The sequence below is a fragment of the Corticium candelabrum genome, chromosome 14 (genome assembly GCF_963422355.1).
Source record: "Corticium candelabrum chromosome 14, ooCorCand1.1, whole genome shotgun sequence".
In the NCBI taxonomy this organism is placed as follows: domain Eukaryota; kingdom Metazoa; phylum Porifera; class Homoscleromorpha; order Homosclerophorida; family Plakinidae; genus Corticium; species Corticium candelabrum.
Window position 1 is genome coordinate 1959722 of NC_085098.1, and position 20129 is coordinate 1979850.

Sequence of the window (20129 nt, forward strand, 5' to 3'; positions counted from 1 at the left end):
CTGTTTTGGTCTGCATACCTCTCAGTACTCAGCCATAATTTTTACTTTCAGGGGTGAGTTTCTTATGGTGACAGATGAAGGTATGAAATTATGCCCTTCTACTTCTACAGTGGCATTCTTATGCACAGTAAAGTTATTGGAATGGTCTGTCATCATTTTCATGAAAGCAAACGTTTCACAACAATTCAAAGGAAACACCACAATTATTGATAACTATTCCTAAAATCAACGACATAATCCAGAGCATCTCAATCTCCTGTCACACCAAGAGCTTCAAGCATCAGAAAGAGCAGCAACACCAGGCAGTGTCTTGCCTGTAAATACAAATAACAGTATGATATAAATTCACACAAGGTTAGTGCAACAGTCATTACACGGTGACAATGCTATAGAGGAAAGCACTGTGTCACAGCAATTGCAGCAAAGAGTAGATGAAAAGGTAATGTCTTGTGATTATAATCAAATCTCATTGAAAGTCACCTCTTTGGTGATCTTACCAATGGATCTTTGGAAAATGGCATTACGCTCTTGAGATCACTCATCTATTTCAACTATAAGCTTGGAGTTTGTCACGTGACTTAGCAAGTACCCTTACTCAAAAAACGGCTAGGGGTGGAACGACTTCCAGTCTCCAGGCGTGTGACTATGTCAATCACGCTTAGGTGTAACCACAGCTTCAATCACTAATGGAAGACTCTTGACTACTGTTTGTGTCAGCGAATTGGACATATACAAGAAAGTCAAGAAAGTCAAGACACCATTGTGACCTCAAAAAGCCTCAATTAGTAATTTACCGTTGCATCGTCTCTTCAGCGATGATTGTCCTTTTGCAAACTAAACTATATGTATACCACAAGCTTATGCGCAATTTGATACTGCCTTGCAAACTGATTAGGAACTGCCCATCGCGAGTGCACTAATTTATTTATTCCTAGCAGGGCATGGCATCACAAGAACTTGCCTACATATATGTTGGGATAGTGTGATGTTTGTAACCATGCAACTGATCATACTGTACTTGTAACAATACCAGAAGAGATGATTTTAAGCAATCAGGTCGCTAATATCAACACAAACAGTTGACACCAGTTGCAATTTCTATTGGACATAACTCTGTGGTCTAATCTAAAGCAGAAAATAGTTCAGAAAATTGAGCTTTCATCAATATTATACAATATCTGATCACTACTCTGGTGCATGGTTCCGGCACTCCCCTTAATTGCAACTGGCATTAACTATTTGTATTGATATTAGCGACCTGATTGCTTGAAATTATCTCTCCTGATGTCACAAAAAGCACAGTATATGATATATAACCTTACCATACCCAGCAAAGAAGCAACCAATAGTAAGCATCATCAATGCTATTCGTGAATGCTCTATATCTAGTGTTACAGTGTCTGCGGAAAGAAACTGAATGCATGGTACGTTTCACCCCACACTTTCAGCTTGGTCTTCTGGCATATTTCAATGTAACTGTAGCAAGTCACTACAGCCATCTTAATTAGTGTGAGCTGCTTGTTATATACAACATAGCCCTTACATAGTATCAGCAATTGGAGCATTTTAGCCTCTCATGGTCAAGTCCTTTGCTTTCTGGCCTTCTCACAGTCTTGTAACTTTGAGGATCACTGCAAGCAAGCTGCCTTTCATAGCAGTATTTTAGTTAGTGGGTCAGTCGTTTTCAAAAGCCTGCATGATGAGCAGCTTCCTAAAAAGTTCGATCTAGTCATTCAATTCTGTCTACATTTGATGTTCTCTATATTTGAGTTCTATTCACAACTTAGCACCGCTATAGCTAGTCTCAACAGATACCCATATACAACTTGTCTGTTGACCCACAATAAGTCGAAAAGCATGAGGTTGAAGATGACTAAATCAAATTATGATCTCTATACCAATATATCCAACCAGTACATATTGAGATTATAACAGCTGCTATACATACAGCAGGGTTCTCGCTAGAGATTTTGGGAGCGTGGTGGAATGGGCGGGTCCATGTCTACATCGACCATGCGCATTTGAGCCGACCTTAAGTGAGGATTATTTTACGTCGTAGCGTGTAACATACATTCAAGTGCACTGGCAAGGAAATCAACTTCGGTCGCCACTCAGCCCTTCTTAGCGATGTTCATAGGTTGCACATGCGCAAGTTTCATGGACGAAAGTACAGAAAGTCTGTCTAGTCAGGCGTTGATTGACATGCACAAAACAATGTTGTTGATTTGCAAAAAGTCATGACTAGTCTAGAGTAGATTCTAGGTGCTATGCTTCTCGGACATTGTCACAAAAGGTGTGCTTTCCGTGTTGCGGCAAGAGCATCCGGGACTATCAATGGCAGCGCATCCGGGACTATCAATGGCAGCGCATCCGGGACTGCAATTACCACAAGTACATACGGAGCTAGGCTATTATCCCACGTTCTTTTGTAAGAGCCTGGATTTGTGGCTAATGTCACCTTTACTAAGTAATATCGTATTGTGTGTCAGTACTGTAGTATGGAATTCTCATACATTCTGTAGCTGTTAAACTTTGGACTCCTATCTACCGTTTCTGAGCGTGGCGCACTCATACTGGAGCGTGCCACGCTGCCACGGTGTAGCGAGAACCCTGATACAGTCAGCAGTAGATTCTATAAAGTTATCCAGTCACTAACACTGAATGGATGGATCGCTCATGAAAAGTACAAGAGTGTGCAGACTTACCTTCCAGAAGTTCCAGGCTGGCCCCACCTCCAGTGCTAACATGACTAACCTTGTCCTCAGTTCCATACTTTGCTGCACAAGTAGCAGTGTCACCCCCACCTGTACAGAGATTATGACAAAAGGAACATTAAGACACCTAATAGAACCTACCAATAATTGTAGTAGCTCCTCTCTGTGTGGCTGCAACAACAGCATCCATAACTGCTTTAGTACCATTAGCAAACTTGTCAAATTCAAACACACCAACAGGCCTATGTAGTAAATAAAAATGAACAAACACAACAAAAGTAAGCATGCACTCAATCAATACACCTTAGTTAATAACTAAGGTAGTAACCTGGTAACACATCTCACCCATTCCAAACTATAGTTTGAGCTCGAGCCACAACATCATTGAACAGTTTCACACTTTCGGTGCCACAGTCAAGGCCTTCCCAGCCATCAGGAATTCCTGAATCTCTAGTAGCACTGCCAGTCTACAATTAAAGACACTGCCTAGAGTCATATGATAGCAAATTGATACACTTTATTGATACATTAGCGTCTTCACTAAATTTATCAGCTGTGATGAAATCCACAGGAAGGTGAACTTTCACGTTGTTACGTTCAGCTTTGCTGATCAAATCTCCAACAATCTTGGCACCTTCCTCATCAAACAGTGAGTTGCCAATCTAAAATAAACATCCAACAATATAATGCATGCCAATAAACTACCATAAACTGTTGTTGTGTTTGTGCATGTGTGTGTACATACATGTACACATGTGCAATTACAATAAAGTACCTGTGGCTCAATTGATTTCTACAAAATTGCATTTCCATGACCCTCAAGGTACACATGAAGCCTTGCAAGCCAGGCTCTCCCACACTGTCACTAACTAAACACATGTGAATCACGCAATGAGGAGGAGGAGAAGGAGGAGAAGAAGATTTGGCTTGCAATTGATGATCAAGTTCTTCTAAAACACCTCACAAGTTACTGTGAAGTCTTTTAGTCATTCTCATATAGGTAAAAGTCCACATTCTACAAATAAGCATTCTTATGAGATTCTCGGGTGCATCTTTCCGGGAATCTAATACAGCAGCAGCACAGTACACTAGTCACACATGCTCAGAGCTGGCAGAATAAGGGCATGCCCTTATAGTTGCAAAATGTCTTAGTTAACCTATCTGCTAACCCTTGCATAAACCCTCTATAAATGGTATTGCCCTTCTATGTGAGGTATATATGATAAATGCAGACAGTGGCGTGTACAATTTACTTATCAACAACATTAAAGACTAAACAATATCTCCATCATACCGCCATTCCATGCAAAACTTTGAGAAATGTGTATGCCATTCCTCCTCCTATGATCAGCTCATTCACTTTATCCAACATGTTTTCAATCAGTTGGATCTTGTCTTTTACTTTTGCTCTAATAATAACAGAAATTGACAAAACATTACATAACAGCTCACAAAGTGTCAAACATATACATACCCTCCCAGTATGGCAAGAAAGGGACGGTCAGGATTCTCCAATGCCTTGGCAAAAAAAGCTAGCTCTTTCTTAACCAGAAAGCCTGATGCTCTTTGATCACTCTTGATTCCAACCATTGAACTATGAGCACGATGTGCAGTACCAAATGCATCATTGACATAAACATCTCCATGCTGAGTGAGAGATGATCGGAACGCTTCAATTGCATCTTTGGTAGCAGTCACCTGTGCATTCCACAAAATCGTTTGTAGTAAAAGAATAAATGTCAACTAGTAACTAAATGCAAATCTTCTCTTGGACAGTTTCAATGACATCTACGCAGACCATGCAGTAGAATACAAGTCAACTTAAGTACAAAGTACTTTTTTAAAAAACACAAGGCCAAATGTTTTACACACCCAAAGATGTGTATTTCTTGGGTGTGTAAACACGTGTATTTCTATACTTTTGTCCAAAACATGGAATCAAAAGCCATTTCTCAAAGACAATAATGCTTCAAACCAGTCCAGTTGCGTAGGAAACAATGTGACAATGTACACAATTCAGTTGATCTCGTGTTACATACCAGTAACTCCCACTTTGATACAAGTCACTGCTACTACTAGAGCAGAGGCATATCTCCAAGGCTTTCCAAGGTGTACATTACATGTTATCTGAGGGTCATACACACTCTTGCTACGTGTCTGGTTGTTTTTGGATGGTTTCCTTGTTCGAGTATAAGTACTAAATAATTTGTATAAATGAATAAATAAATGCAAACATTTGTACAGTACACTGCTCCAGGCTGAGTGGCAAAATAACACAAACTAGATTAGCAAGGCACAGTACAAAAGTACTACACGTACACATAAACAATATATACTACCCAATCAACTCTTGAAGACTACATATGTCAAAACTTCACTTAAGTCAATTTTTCTGCTACAAACTGCATGTACTAGTATAGGCAAGGTACTTACTAAGCCATTCATTATACAGCAACTTACCATTAAAAATAGCTGACAACATATCATTAATACAGGAGCTTCTTTGAAAACAGTTTCCAAATAGGTTGTCAGGTATGAGATTATTGAAAGCCCCAACCTTTGCAAAGAATCTCATCCATTTCTGATATTCAAAATTCTACTTGACAATGTGTAAGTCTCATAGTTCATAATCATATCCTAACATAGACAGTAAACCTCTATCAGATCCATCACTAGTCCTCATCATCATGCATCACCAACACACTTGACTTTTGTCTAGACGAATAATAACACACAACAGCTTTGACAAGCCTTGAACGGCTAGTTCTATTTCAATTATCTTTTGTATGAATCAAATAATATGGCACCATACCTACCTATACTACCTACAAATACAAAATGTAGGTAAACAGTTGAGTTATGTCAATGCTGAAAGCAACATACATAATCTGTTCTTCCCAACAAATAAAGTTACATAAAAAAGACTTGGAAACAACAAAAGTCACAATTATTACAATAAAAACATGGTATGTCAGTTACTGTTGACAAATGCCTGCATTTCTTTAGTTTGCAATAATGGACTATTTAGCAGAGCTAAATAAATGTTAACACGATGATGACGGGCATTAGAAGAGTGTACAGGTACTTTTAATGTACATAGAAACGTGTTTGGCGGACTAGACAGTAGTGGACTCTGTACAGTGTAGTAGCATCTGTTTCTGTTATGCCGCAAAAAGGGCACAGCTACTTCTCACTCAGTTCGGTCGCTTCAAGAGTACTTGGCTCTGTCAGGTGAAACGCTGGAGCTAGAATTGAACAGCCTTAACCTGGTATCAATTGGCACAAAGAATGAAAAGCCATGAGATTATGGAACCATTGGAACGAGACACGAACAGACGTGGATGAGGGTGCACACTCAGAGTCCGAGACCGAGTTCCCAGTAGCATCCGGTGGTTCCCACAAACTGAATACCAGGGTTGAAAGGAAGAGGAAGCACGGGCAAAAAGAGATAACGCAGTCGGGAACGAGACCTATGTTATCCACGGAGCAGCAGCAGTTTATCTCTGAATTGGTGACAAAGATGGTACATGCAGAAAGTAGCGGGTAGACGTAGATGGCGCGCAGGTGCAACAAGTTCTGGCAGAGCAAATCTCGAGAAACCAGCGGCACACTTTCTCAAATTCAAAACGCACAAGGCTTGCACGAGGAATAGCAAGTACGCCGGTGTAACAGAACAGATGGTCCCCTGCCCAACTTGTCCCTCCCCCCCCCCCCCGGACACAATGGACTGGTCCAGGGTGTCCCCCGGACACTCTTGCCCAAGCCTATAATGTCCCCCCTTGAAATATCTGGTCCCCTGCCCAAGCTTTCTCCTGGACCAAATTTTCAGGTCCAGGGTATCCAACCGAACAATTGTGATCAAGCCTATAATGTCCCCTTACAAAATCTGGTTTATCTCCCTGGACACTATCTGTTACTCCACACACGGGACTTAGCTACATTCGAGGAACGTCATATCTATATCCGGGTAACATCCACATTCGAATATTCGTCCGTTGTTCGTCAGATAGAGTAGCGAAGGTGCAATGATTTCGTCAGCAGACGACCATAGCAAGTCGTTGCTACCCAATTTCGAACAAAGTCTGATGCGACAGCATCTCCTGAAATGTTTTGATAAAAACCAATGGTGGCTTTTCCCCTGAAGATGAAGACCGTGGGCATCAGTCGTCCTCATAGACTTCGACTCAGGGTGATCAAACTTCATTGTACTTGCATGATGCCAGATACCATAGATGACATGATTGAGTGTGACACATGTGAAATGTTTTACCATCTTAAGTGAGTTGGACTGGGCACAGCATCAAGCCCATGGCAATGTTCTAAGTGCAATAATTAAGAAGACTGTTAGACAGTAGAGATGGTGTGTACGAACACTTATTAGACGATGTGTTTAGTTATACTTAGAATACTTACCGATAGCTCGTAGATATGATATGAACGAAGTGCAATCCAGACCGTTCGTAGGGCATTGCTCATCATGCACTGCTGTACCATGTGGCTTAGCAGTGATCATAGGTCTGATTGCGACTGTGAAAAAGCTGCCCAAAATCAATTCGCTACGACAAAAGCTATTGGCATGACAAGTGCACTGCTTTCGACTGGATTATACTGTCCCCGGACACAATAGGCTGGACTACGTTTTCTTCCCCCGAACCAGATATTCCAAGGGGGACATTACAGGCTTGGGCGAGAGTGTCCGGGGTACACCCTAGACCAGTCCATTGTGTCCGGGGGGGGGGGGACAAGTTGGGCAGGGGACCATCTGTTCTGTTACACCTGAGCTCTCGGAAGATGAAGAGGACATGAAGCGGCCAGCTCAATGTCACACACAGACAGGTATGCCTATCGATCGGCCTCACTCATCGCATAGCGTCTATCCTAGCTGTTTCTGAAAATGGGTTCGAAAGATCCTTAGAAGCAAGCTCGTTGATTTCAATGCGTTGTTGGCTGAATGCCCCAGTTCAATTGTATACGCAGCCGGTGCAATGGCCGACCAGTGACACGTCGCATTAGAGGTTGGCCCTGCAGGTCTGAGCACAGCACAGAAACACCAACGCCGCTTGGTGACGAACCTTACTTCGTGGCTGACGGCATGGTCTTTGTTTGCAAACACGCTAACAATGGATAACCCAAGTCGAGCATCTGAGTTATTTGGTCACCAGCTATTAATTGCTAAGCAGCCAGTCGATTTACTACAGCGGCATGGCTACAATACGACAAGGTATTCCGTAGAGCAGCTTCTTGAGAGCCGGCTCGATGCTGGGACGAAGTAGACGGATCATTATAGTCCATCTGTTTCACTACCAGGCAAGAACATGTTGGAACAGAAACTAACAGGGTGTATTTATCGACGGTTCGTCTCTTTCACATCCAGGCAGGCTATCTCAGACCGCTTCAAGACGTATGATCAGATACACAAGGGTTGTGGTCTGCAGTGCGTTGCATAAGCAAGTGGAAATAATAGAAATAAATCAGCAATTGTGTTGCATCTAGTTCATGTCTCTATCTTGCGTGGTGCCTCGACAAGCCGACGCATACTCACGCTTGCTTGGAAGGGTGTTTGGGGAGCAGCCCCACCGGGATCGCAAAGCACGCGGCAGTCCATCAGGGTACGGGCGTACCCTTGACAACCAGTGGTATTTCTGGGGACGAGGCTATTGTTAGGTGTGGTGGCAGCTGCCACGCGGTAGCGAGTTATTCGTGCTGTCAGGCAACAGTGGCAGGCTGCAGTCCTGCGTGCCCAGTGCTGGGTGGCATTAAGCATAGATCCGCCTCAGTAATCAGAAGCTGTCTCTCCAAGTAAGCCCACTGGTGTCTATCAACGCGGCAAAAAGGAGAATTATAATGACTTATATAATTTACCTTTTTTCCTTCATGATCTTTTCCTTTTCCCTCTTCTTCTACATGAAAACGAAGATTTTCCAGCAAGATCACACTTCCTAAAGAATGAAATGTAGTGCTCGTAATGAACAACCATCAGAACCAATTGTAAATGATTAGTTGGTTGCAAAAGAGAGATGAACACAAGATGTAATTGTGCATGAACAAATAAATGTATTAGTGCATACACATATATAACCAATACAGCAGTTACTGCACTTGCTTCACCTAAACATGTAAACACGTCTATGTAAGAAAAATTACAAAAATTAAAAAATAAAAGTAACTACTGTACCATATCTTGCCAACCATTTTAGAGAAATGATGACGACAAACCACTATCACACACTGATATGCAAACAGTCATAGCTAGTCCAACATAAAGGACAGACAAACAGACATGTTGGCTAATAAACAAGCCTTGCAAGGCCTAAGACGATGTACTGTTTCAAGATTGATAAAGAGTGGTCTCCTTTACACACACAGACAGGTTGGTGTTTAGAATTTGCTTAGTGTAGACAATAACATTGCAGTTTTAACTGTTGTGATCAATAGGAAGAACAGTAACGTTGATAAACATACATGAAGATAAACAAGACAACATGAGGTTAAAAGACAACAAACAAACAGACAAATAAAAAGACACCTCAATGCATCTAGCTGTTCATATTGTACAATCGTTCCGCATTACAGTAACGTCCAAAAAGTCTTGTTGATATCAATCAATACAGTAACATGTAATTATCTGTATGGCTCCATCTATGCACACATACAATGTAGCATCATTTCACCCATCGCACTCCAAACTAGAACTTGTCCAGTTCATGAACACCACCATATCAATGCAACACCTCATAGTTGCTCCCCGTACGAAACTACCACATACTGCGACACTACGTCAATGCTACCCTGTTTCACAGCATACTATTAGAAACTACTAAGACAGTATCAGTACATTCAGCAATGTACCTCAAACACCTTTACCATATCTAAACAATATCTTGTAATAGTTTCTTGCAATGCAATTAATTAATGCATTTCACTTTTAGTAATCTACGTAGTTTGCCTGTTGAATGCCAGTAAACGTGAATGTGACATTAACAAGAAAAGTTGTACTGACAAAAAAACCAATTTACTCACATACGCAGGTGTGTCATAAAAGTTTTTTGCACTGATACCTGTTTCTGGTTGAGCACATGCAGTGGCAACTTCTTCTCCAACACAATCATTGAGAAACAACACATCTCTGCATTGATAACACGTAGCTCTCACTCACATTTATTCACATTTCTTTGGTATATAATAGTTGTAATCGCAAGTACAACCATGCAGTGCTAAACATAGCAGCTAAATCTGTAAAACTCATCCACTCACTCACCTACCCACCCACTTACTCACTTAGTATATTTGAAGTTCAACAGTAATCAAAGCGCCAAAGCAAAAAATTACACATGCAGTACATTAAAATCCATGTCTTTTCTAGGTAACAGTCCAGTCTATGCTACATATTAAATTAACTACACAAACACTTCATGATAGAACCAATAAAATGGAACAAACAAAGCTAACACACAAATTCTACTGACAAGCAATCACTGAAAGGAACAAACTCATGGCTGTGACAAACTGTTCCAATCCACAGGGGCCTTCGAAACAACATTGGTGATCTTCTTCATGATGGTCTCAGTGTTCTGTTGTTGTAAGCAAACAGCAATACGTCTATGTCAAATATTCTTGAAATCAGACGACTTCATATTTAGGCAAGTTGGTGCAATGAAGGCTACCTCCTCTAATAAGTCCCATTGCCGTTTAGCCCCAATGGCCATAAACCTCTACGGCTAAGGGATGAAATACCTAGCAGAGTAATGTTGCTGTTTTTAGGTACTTGCTGTTCTTGCCGCATTCCTTGGATTTTGTTGCAAAGCCTGCATTGTCCTTCCTCCTCCTATATTTGTTTTTGACAAGGATGTGTCACAACTATATCCAACATGAGTTTTTTTGCTGGCTTTGTAATCATATACAGCAATGCCTGGTCATTGTTTCCTTAACAATTGAGCTGTAAGCTCTTTCCTACAGCAGTAGTCAAGAGACTGGAGCATAGCATAAAGGCATCCAAGACTTAATCGTGGTGATGAAGAGGTCCTCCCACCACTTGCAGACCAAACATCGTAACCATCACTGTCGACTACATCCCCACATTCAGTGGTACAACTGCCAAGTTTCCTAGGGCAGGTATCGCTGCACCAAGCCGCAAAGGCAAGCAATGCAAAGTGCACATTGCCATGTGTAAAGAGCTGCAAACTTGGTGTAGCATCTAGCCAGCTTCCTTCATTAGGACCTCTGCAACTTCAAATTCTTGCCCTGTCCTGATCATTGCTTAAATGACTGAAGAAACGACTGAATTTTTTGGCCTTCTTGATAGAACTTAAGTGTGATTGCAGTTTCTTCGCATTACTTGACAGATCACTGATAGATGGTATCAACTCATGAGCAGATTCACACATGTTGTGGACATCATTCAAGTCAGATTTCAATTCTGTTGCAATGGAGAACCTGCTTGCCAAAACTTTGATACACAATTTTTCAAGATCTGCTGAAGTTCTTGCAAACCCTTGAATGTGTTTGACCAAGTGCCAAGATAGGCACAAGTAGCCACATTTGCTGTCAAAATTAAAATAGAGCCTACCTCACTTATAGACAAGGCAAGCTGCTCACACTGTTTTTCTAGACAACTTGCACCCAATGATGTTTTGAAAACACTCCGGAACTGCTCGATCATGGAGCCGCACAGCCTCTCACTCACTCACTTTTATTTAGATCGATTACATGACTACTCAATCAAAACATACTGTTATGCTAACTACAATAATCCATTACCTAACTACCTAAAAATAAAGTATTGGTTCACTCACTCACTCACTTTCACGCACACAATTATGAATAAGTTATCTTTCACACTCACCTTCCAAGCAGTTTTTGAAGTTCAGTTGCAACAGGGCCCAAAGAGTATTTATCATTTGGTAGCCCATCTGGACGTCCAAGATGACTCATTAACACAACACTTCTTGCCCCATGTTCAAGAGCATAACGAATGCTTGGTAAAGCTGCAACAATCCTAAAGCAGCAAGTTGTAATAACCAGACAAACATGAAAAACGACAAATATAGCATATACTACACAGTAACTTGTATATATTTTTCCTTTAAAAGTAAATTATTGGTGTAGGAAACAGTCAATCGTATCATCAAGCATAACTCTACTTATTAATTAACCAATATAACAATAGATTTGTGCCAATTTACCCACCATTTATCAAGGAACTTCTCTTCTAATAAGTATAGCGAGCAAGTTAATCATGTATGAGCAATACTAAAAGTTGGGTTTCACAAAAAGAACTCACACATTTACTGTTGTAAAAACAGAGTCCTATTGAGTCTTGTTGCAGTGAAACTTTTCCTTATTGCTTTTCAAATTAGTACATAAATAGCCTCTAAAAGTCAAACAACGACTTCCCATGCCATAATTTATGTTAAAAACTCTCCAGATTGTCACCAATCAGCTCAGATCATCATATGATCATCACAAGGATAAAATCATTAATGGCTAAAACCACATGCACTAATATGACAAAGAAAAAGTGACTTGTTGACGTCAACTTGCAGCTCTTATCTTCCACAACTAAATTAACTTTCTCATAAAACAAAAATGGTACACCCACACACACACACACACACACACACACACACACACACACACACTCACACACACACACACACACACACACACACACACACACATGCACACACACGTGCATGTACACACACATGCATGTACACACACACACACACACACACACACACACACACACACACACACACACACACACACACACACACACGTACACACACACACACACACACACACACACACACGTACACACACACACACACACACACACACACACACACACACACACACACACACACACACACACATTAGAATTGCCACTGTTATGGCAATAACACACATACCAACCTCACATTTGCTGAAACGGGCATTCCCTTGGTATTATATAACCTTTAGACACAATGACTACAACTGTTCATATGGTAGTTGCACAAGTAAATCTGTTAAAGATGGTCTGTTTTGCAACAGTTGGTAACATACAGTGTAACCCCCAAAATTACAACCATCTTTTTTGGCACCACACCCTGTTGGACTTATTTCCAAGGTAGTCTTTGTTCTGAATCAGCATGGAGTCACTAGGTTATGTCTCAGTAGATCCGGGATGTCTGTTGCAGCACGCTACATCTGACACTACAAATGACAGTATACGTACACTGCACTTGTGTCACAATTAATTTCCAATACCAAACTAAATTGTAGCAAGTTGCTATTGACTTTGCCTGGCATTCTCATCAAATCAGTCTCACTTTCTCCTCAAGTAAGAGTACTTTTCTCTTCATGGATTTGCTTTGCCATTTTCATAGGCGATTACTGATAAAATGAGCATGAATGTAGTCTTACTTCAGAGATTAGAAGGTCATTGAGACTGTACAAGTTGGACGCAATTCTGAATTCCAAGGTAGTCATATTTATGAGTACACAATGTATTGGAGAGATGCACAAAAAGTTTGAAACTGGAGAATAGTAATTGTATTTTTGAAGTGGTAATAGTTCCAGGTGGTTGCAAGGTGGGCTTCTACTGTATTTTCAAAGTGAAATGAACAACTTTCAATCCATGTATGGTGAATACAGCAAAACGTATGCACAAGTACAATAGCAATGCAGATTCCATTTATACTTATTAGTTTCTTGAAATTTTAGCCCATGAAAATGCCACATAAATCTTTTCAGTATTACCAAATATGACAGTGCATCAGCATTGCAGAAAACCATCAGCTCTCAAAAGGACATGGACTCATAGATCAGTAAGGCTTATAGCTGAAGTCTAGATTCAATAAAGACCACGACTGCATCAATTTGCATTAGTGAACTGTTTGTAAGAATTAGGTAAGTGTACAGTACAATAAGACAAACAGGTCACAGCTGACTTCTAGGAGTCCTTCAAAATAGAATAAAGCTGCAAATGACTAAATGATGCAGTTGTTCATACTCTTGCTTAGAATTCTCCTCTCCACTAATAATATTACTCTGTATAAGGCGACATCATGCATAATGTTAGTGTAGTGTTCTTCATGACAAAATATTTCAGGCATTTCGTATGCGCATCCACCACCACAAGATATGACCTACCGTTCATTGGACCAGCAAAGTCAATCAATGTGTAGTCTTTGCCAAAGAGATGCAAGAAATTCCCATTTACGCAGTGGAGCGCGTGAAGGTGCGGTAGCTGCTGCCTGGCATCCAGAGCATAATTTGGCTTCAGACTCAATATCTTGATCAACGTTGTGCCACTACACATAGCTTCAAGCAAGTCCCTTCATTTTGACTACACCAATATGACCCTCATGAAGACACTGCAATACCCAATGCTAAAGCTTCTGTGGAACTATAGCTCTCATTCCCCAAATCAGAATTTCACTATGCAAAGACAGCTCAAAAGAGCAAGATCACGATCCTCGTGGTCTTGAGCTATCCGGATTGGACATATCCAGCTGCCAAGAGGATCATAGCATGTGAACACTGGCAGATCACTTTAAGTCACAGGTAAACTGTCTGTGATACTCGAAACAAACATGTCAACTTCATCTATATGATCCACAGGAGATTGAGGAAGTCTGAATAGACCATCACAGTTGGCATGCTTGTCAGTGCGTTGGTAATCAATAGCATAACTGAACGCACTAAGAAACACACACCATTGCTGCATCCGTGCTGCTGCAGTCATTGGAACAGCCTTACCTGGATTCATAATGTACTTGAGTGGTTGGTGATCAGTAAGTAAAGTGAAATGTCGACCTTCTAAATACTGTTGAAACTTTTTCACTCCCAGACAATTGACAACACTTCTTTCTCTATTTGTGAGTAGTTCCTTTCCGTCTGTGAGAACGTTCTGGAAGCATATGCAATCGATCTCTCTAAACTGTCGGCCATCCTGTGACATAAAACCTCTCCCAGTCCATATGAAGAACTATCAGTGGCTAAAATAACTTTCAAATCCAGATTGAAATGTACAAGTACCGTTTCCTTCATCAGCATAGTCTTCACCACTTGGAAGTTCTCTTACTGTTCTTTCTGCCACACTTATCAAACATTTCTGCGTAACAGTCGATTCAAAGACTGTAAATGAAGGAACAGAGAGTACTATTGGATCTTTCCCAAAAATGATCAAAGTTGTGCTTGATTATTTGGAGGAGGCATATCAATGATTGCCATCACTTCCTTCTGAGACTGATGGGCACTCTCCTTTGAATTAACATGACCACAGTACTCCACCTTCTCTTGAAGGAACTTACACTTCTGCTTATTCAATCTCAACCCATGCTCTTCCAGCCTTGCCAAAACAATTTCCAGAGTTCTCAAGTGTTCTTTGGTTGTCCTTCCAGTTACGACAATATCGTCTAGTGTAATAGTTCTACGGTTGTTTTGGGAGAGGTGCCTCTAGGGCGCCTGCGCAGTGCTAGAGACTGACTTTGTTTGGCGAGCTTTGTTGTGTTGTTGAATTAGAGTGCTAGACACTACATATTAGCAAACGGCGTCAATGATCGGGAAAGTGGGGCCCTTTGATGAAACTCAAGATGAATGAGAACACTAAGTCGAACAACTAAGATTTTACTTTATGGCGAACAAGGTGACTGACAAAGACCAATGGAAGGCAGCGTTGTTGAGCTTAAGTGGCACTCAAACATACAAAACTCATTCACAACCTTCTCATGCAGCAGAGACAGACTGGTGTGTGCGGGATAAATGAAGTGAAGATTCAGTGGAGACTCCTGCAAGAAGTCAACTTGACATTTGAGGACGCCCTGCAGATTGCCCGAGCAATGGAAACAGCTGCAAATAATTCACTAGAAATGCAACAAGGTGGTCTTACATTGACAGCAAATCAAGCACCAGTGGCAGCACAGCAAACATGAAGTAAGAAGGACCATACACCAGAAAAGAATAAGTGTTATCGTTGTTTGGGTTGACATCTTCCCAAGTCATGCCGTTTTCAGACAGCAGAGTGTAGGAAGTGCAAGAAATGAGGCCATATCACAAGAGCGTGCCAAAGTCAGTCAAATCAACAAGAGGAAACAGAGGTAGCCCACCAAACAAGCCAAGAAGAGGATTTCCAGGAATCAGAAGAAATGTTAGTGACGGCAATGAACGTGGTACAAATAATGGGGTGTGGCAATGAAGTAAAGCCACTCAAGGTAGAGGTTATGATTAATCAACAGAAGGTGGAGATGGAGATAGACACTGGGGCAGCGGTAACACTTGTGAATAAGCTACTTTTAATGCATTATGGTCTAAACAAAAGGCCCTTGGATTGCGTAGGCCACAAGTACAATTAAGGACATATTCAGGAGAATCACTAACTTTGGTTGGTAAAACAGATGCGAAAGTGAGATATGGATAGCAGGTGGCTTCTCTGCCATTGATCATTGTCAAAGGCAAGGATCCAAACTTGCTCGGTAGAAACTGGATGCAGGACCTAAAACTGAAAGAGGAAGAAGGAAGGATTCAACAGAAGGAACTTGTCAGCAAATACCAGGAAGCATTCAAGGAGGAGACGGGACTACTGGAGGGAGCAACAGCATCGATAGCAGTGAGATCAGATTCCGCACTTCGATTTTTTCAAGCCTAGGCCTGTACCATATGCATACAAAGAGCTAGTCAAACAGAAGTTAAGACGGTTAGAACGAGACAAAATTATAGAAGTCGTTCGATTCTCTGATTGGGCTGCTCCGGTAGTACCGGCTTTAAAAAAGAACGCTTCAATGAGGATATGTGGTAACTTTAGGTTGATGATTAACCAGGCTGCTTCTTGAGAAATACCCATTGCCCAAGATCAATGATATATTTGCCTCCCTAGCTGGAGGTCAATTGTTCACCAAGTTAGATCTGAGCCAAGCTTATCAGTAGGTGGCACTTGATGAGACATCGCAGAAGTACATAGTCATAAAGACTCGCTTGGGGGTTGTTCAAGTACAAACGCCTGCCGTTTGGGGAGGCCTCAGGTCCAGCCATTTTCAAAGAGTAATGGACACCCTCCTTCAGGATATTCCCATGACAGTGGTCTATTTAGACAATATTCTAGTTACCGGATGTTGTCTTGAAGAACACTTGCAGATCCTAGAAATGGTATTACAATGCCTAGCCAACTCGGGAATGCAGCTAAAGCCAGCTAAATGCACGTTTTGCGGAATGAAATCAGTTAACTAGGCCATACTATCAATAGCCAGGGGCTAGCACCAGACCAGAAGAAAGTTATGCCTATTCAAGCTGTACCTAAACCCAAAACAGAGTTACGATCCTTCTTGGGTATGATTAATTACTATGACCGGTTTTTACCGAAACTGGCTTCAAGGCTGGCTCCTTTGTATCAACTGTTGCACCAGAATGTACGGTGGCAGTGGAAAGACGAGCATAAAAAAGCATTCAGACGAGCGAAGGAGGCTCTCCAGTCTAGTCAGGTGATGCTACATTTTGACCCAAAGAAGGAAGTCGTCTTAGCCTGTGATGCCTCACTGTACAGGGTAGGAGCCGTTCTTTCACACCGGCTAAATGACGATACTGAGCGACCAATCGCTTTCACATCCAGGAGCTTGGCTGAAGCAGAAAGGAGATATGTGCAGATAAACAGCGAAGAACTCGCATTGCTGTTCGGAGAGAAGAAGTTCCACCAATGCTTGATTGGAACAGCATTTACAATCCTTACCAACCACAAGCCATTGGTCTCGCTGTTAGGAAAGAATAAGGGCCTGCCTTTATGGCACCAGGTCAAATGCAGCATTGGGCAATAATGTTGTCTGGCTATCAATACAAACTACATTATCGACCAAAGACAACAAATGCCCACATTGATGCACTCAGTTGTTTACCTTTGCCTGTTAAACCGGAAGTGCAGAGAACCCCAGTGAATCAGTGCTATCGCTGCACATCTTGGAAATGACCACTGCCAGACCGACAACAACCGTACAGCTTCGGCAATTTACAAAGAGAGATGGACAACTGGCAACTGTCAGGCACTGTGTTGAGTGGATGGCCAAGAGAAGTGGACTCTGAGCTCCGACCTTACTGGAATTGCTGGCATGAGCTACATGTCTTGGGTGGTTGTGTACTGTGGGGTCACAGGTCATTATACCCCAGAAGGCATAGCTGATGGCGTTGGAGGAATTACATGTGGCTCACCTGAGGGTATCTAGAATGAAGAGCCTAGCACAAAGTTACATTTGGTGGCCAGGATTGGATGCTGATATAGAGAAGAGAGCAAAGTCTTGCGGTACATGCCAATAACATCAGCGATCACCACCAAAAGCGTCTCTTCACCCTTGGGCACAGCCAGAATGTGCATGGTCAAGATTACATATTGACTTTACAGGGCCATTCTTGGGGCGGTGGTTCTTTAGACTGTCAGATGCGTACTCCAAATGGTTGGAAGTAAACCACTGAGTTCCCCCGCAACTGGACCTACCATTCGGGTGCTACAGTCCATTCTTGCAACCCACGGACTACCTGAAATCATTGTCAGTGATAATGGTTCGGCCTTTACAAGTCAAGAATTTGGGAACTTCATGAAGACCAAGGGAATTGTGTATATTACAACAATACCCTATCACACGTCCTCTAATGGGCTGGCCGAGAGGGCGATTCAAACCTTCAAGGCAACCATGAAGTTAATGAAAAACGACCAGGGACCACTGGAAACAACGCTGGATGAATTTTTATTTCAGTACAGAATTGGAAATAGCTAAAACAACTTTTTTATTGCTCAGTCTTCACAATCATCAGTTGGAAACGTGCATTGAACAATTGAAACTAACGCAAGAAGAGCATATACTTGTTCTACGTGCAAATAAAAGTTGAAGCTGCTGCAAGGGGTTTACAGCCAACAAAACAAGCTATTGCGCCGCAGGTGGGTCTCCCACAGTTGGATGAAGATAGGAGAAGTGCTCAATCTCTGAGGCCAGATGAGCGTCAAGATGTAGCTACAGACTGCACCCATAAAAATCTACTGAGACTAGTTCGATCGGAAGCTGAAGACTTATTAGAACACCATACAGTAACTAGAATCATGAAGTGTATTTTACAGTAAGTGCTGATTGTCATATGTCTATATGTTTGTTTGCCTTTTGTCTGCTTATTGATATTAAAGATATCTTAAATTTTGTAGACAATAAAAAACCAGTTTACTGTATGAGCTAATGTCATTGCATCAAAATCCCGCTGATTTGCTGAAGCCTTACTAGATGCTTGAGCTTACCAAATGCCATTTGAGAAGTTAGCATGTGTCTGTAAAAAAAGAACCAATGACACTATACTACAGTTCATGGCTAATTGTTTATCGCTCTTCACAAAGTGCTCATTGTTCCTATGAACACACGTCAAATCGATGTTCAGTCTTGGGACTAAAGATACATGTATTCTTGACATTCAAATGTCCGAAGTATCATGGATAATAAAACCAGTCCAGCCCATGGCCAGATAACTTTTAAAAATGGACTTTGGCCAGTTGTCCACTAGTGCATACTTTTGGTTTAGAGGTAGGTGATTAAATAGTTAATATATGTTTTACCAGTGTGCTGCATATCAAACATTTCAGTGCGCATGTTTGACCGTAATGTGGGTTTTGCAATATTCAGAGGTTTCCATTTTCAGAGTCATAGGTGTTTGTGAGAAGCAAATAAGGTTGTTTAGCAAGTTTTCAGTGATGTAACTGTTTTAATTAAAGAGAGCTGGATAGCATGCGCAAATTTTTGCATGACATGTCTATTTAGTGCGCGCTAATCTGGAGCACTTTAGCTAAATGATCAATTTATATTGGCTTCCATCACCCTTGACTATACTCCTTTACTTTCTGTGATCCCTTTAAAATTGCATCATTTCAGAAAAATAAAAACCATATAATACAATGTTTAATATTAAATATTAATTTAATCAATATTGTTACATTAATTAAATTAAATATTAAATTAATCAATAATTGATGGCTGCAAGATATTAGAAACGAACCTTTGATTATTTGTGATTTCCTGTCCCTTCAATGGCACATTGAAATCCACTCTTACGGACAACACAACATAAGTACACCACATGAACACATGGACATCATGCACGCAGGCACCTCATCACCACTCGCTTCCCTTGCAAATCCAAAGCGTCGATGCTCAACTTATTGAGAGCCATACAGCTGTCTAGCAAACTAGAAAAGTGACCACGACAAGTTTCAACTGGCGGCAGGTCAGATCGGTTACCCCGGTTGTAAAAAATTCCCGGGAAATGCCAGGCTGTCACCGTCTGCGGGATGCGCGAGCAAATAAATAATTGTTTTGAAAACCAACTTTTATTGTATATGTTAAAAGTTTTGATTTTGCAGAGCTATAGCACCTGCTTAAAAGAGCTAAGTGCTGCTAAGCAGTCGCGCGA

The 20129-nt window shown here is 41.3% G+C and overlaps 1 protein-coding gene across 1 annotated transcript; it reads right to left on the reverse strand.

Annotated features, from left to right (window-relative positions):
• Positions 1–133: 133 nt before the first annotated feature.
• LOC134189414 (phosphoglycerate kinase 1-like) lies at positions 134–19978 on the reverse strand. The gene is made up of 12 exons (XM_062657671.1): positions 19828–19978; positions 19716–19766; positions 11557–11709; positions 9773–9840; positions 8577–8653; positions 4189–4412; positions 4009–4123; positions 3242–3376; positions 3060–3181; positions 2856–2956; positions 2706–2804; positions 134–314 (listed from the first exon to the last, which is right to left on the reverse strand). Exons 1-12 carry the CDS (start codon positions 19887–19889, stop codon positions 274–276), a joined length of 1248 nt encoding a protein of 415 aa, XP_062513655.1. The 5' UTR covers positions 19890–19978; the 3' UTR covers positions 134–273.
• Positions 19979–20129: the final 151 nt, after the last annotated feature.

Coding starts and splice junctions, on each gene's coding strand:
- LOC134189414 (XM_062657671.1), bottom strand. CDS start 19,889: ATGGCTCTCAATAAGTTGAGCATCGACGCTTTGGATTTGCAAGGGAAG. Junction 11,710..19,715: donor GAAATCACAAATAATCAAAG/GTTCGTTTCTAA, acceptor TTGCTGCTTTAG/GATTGTTGCAGCTTTACCAA. Junction 3,182..3,241: donor AATTTAGTGAAGACGCTAAT/GTATCAATAAAG, acceptor CTTTAATTGTAG/ACTGGCAGTGCTACTAGAGA.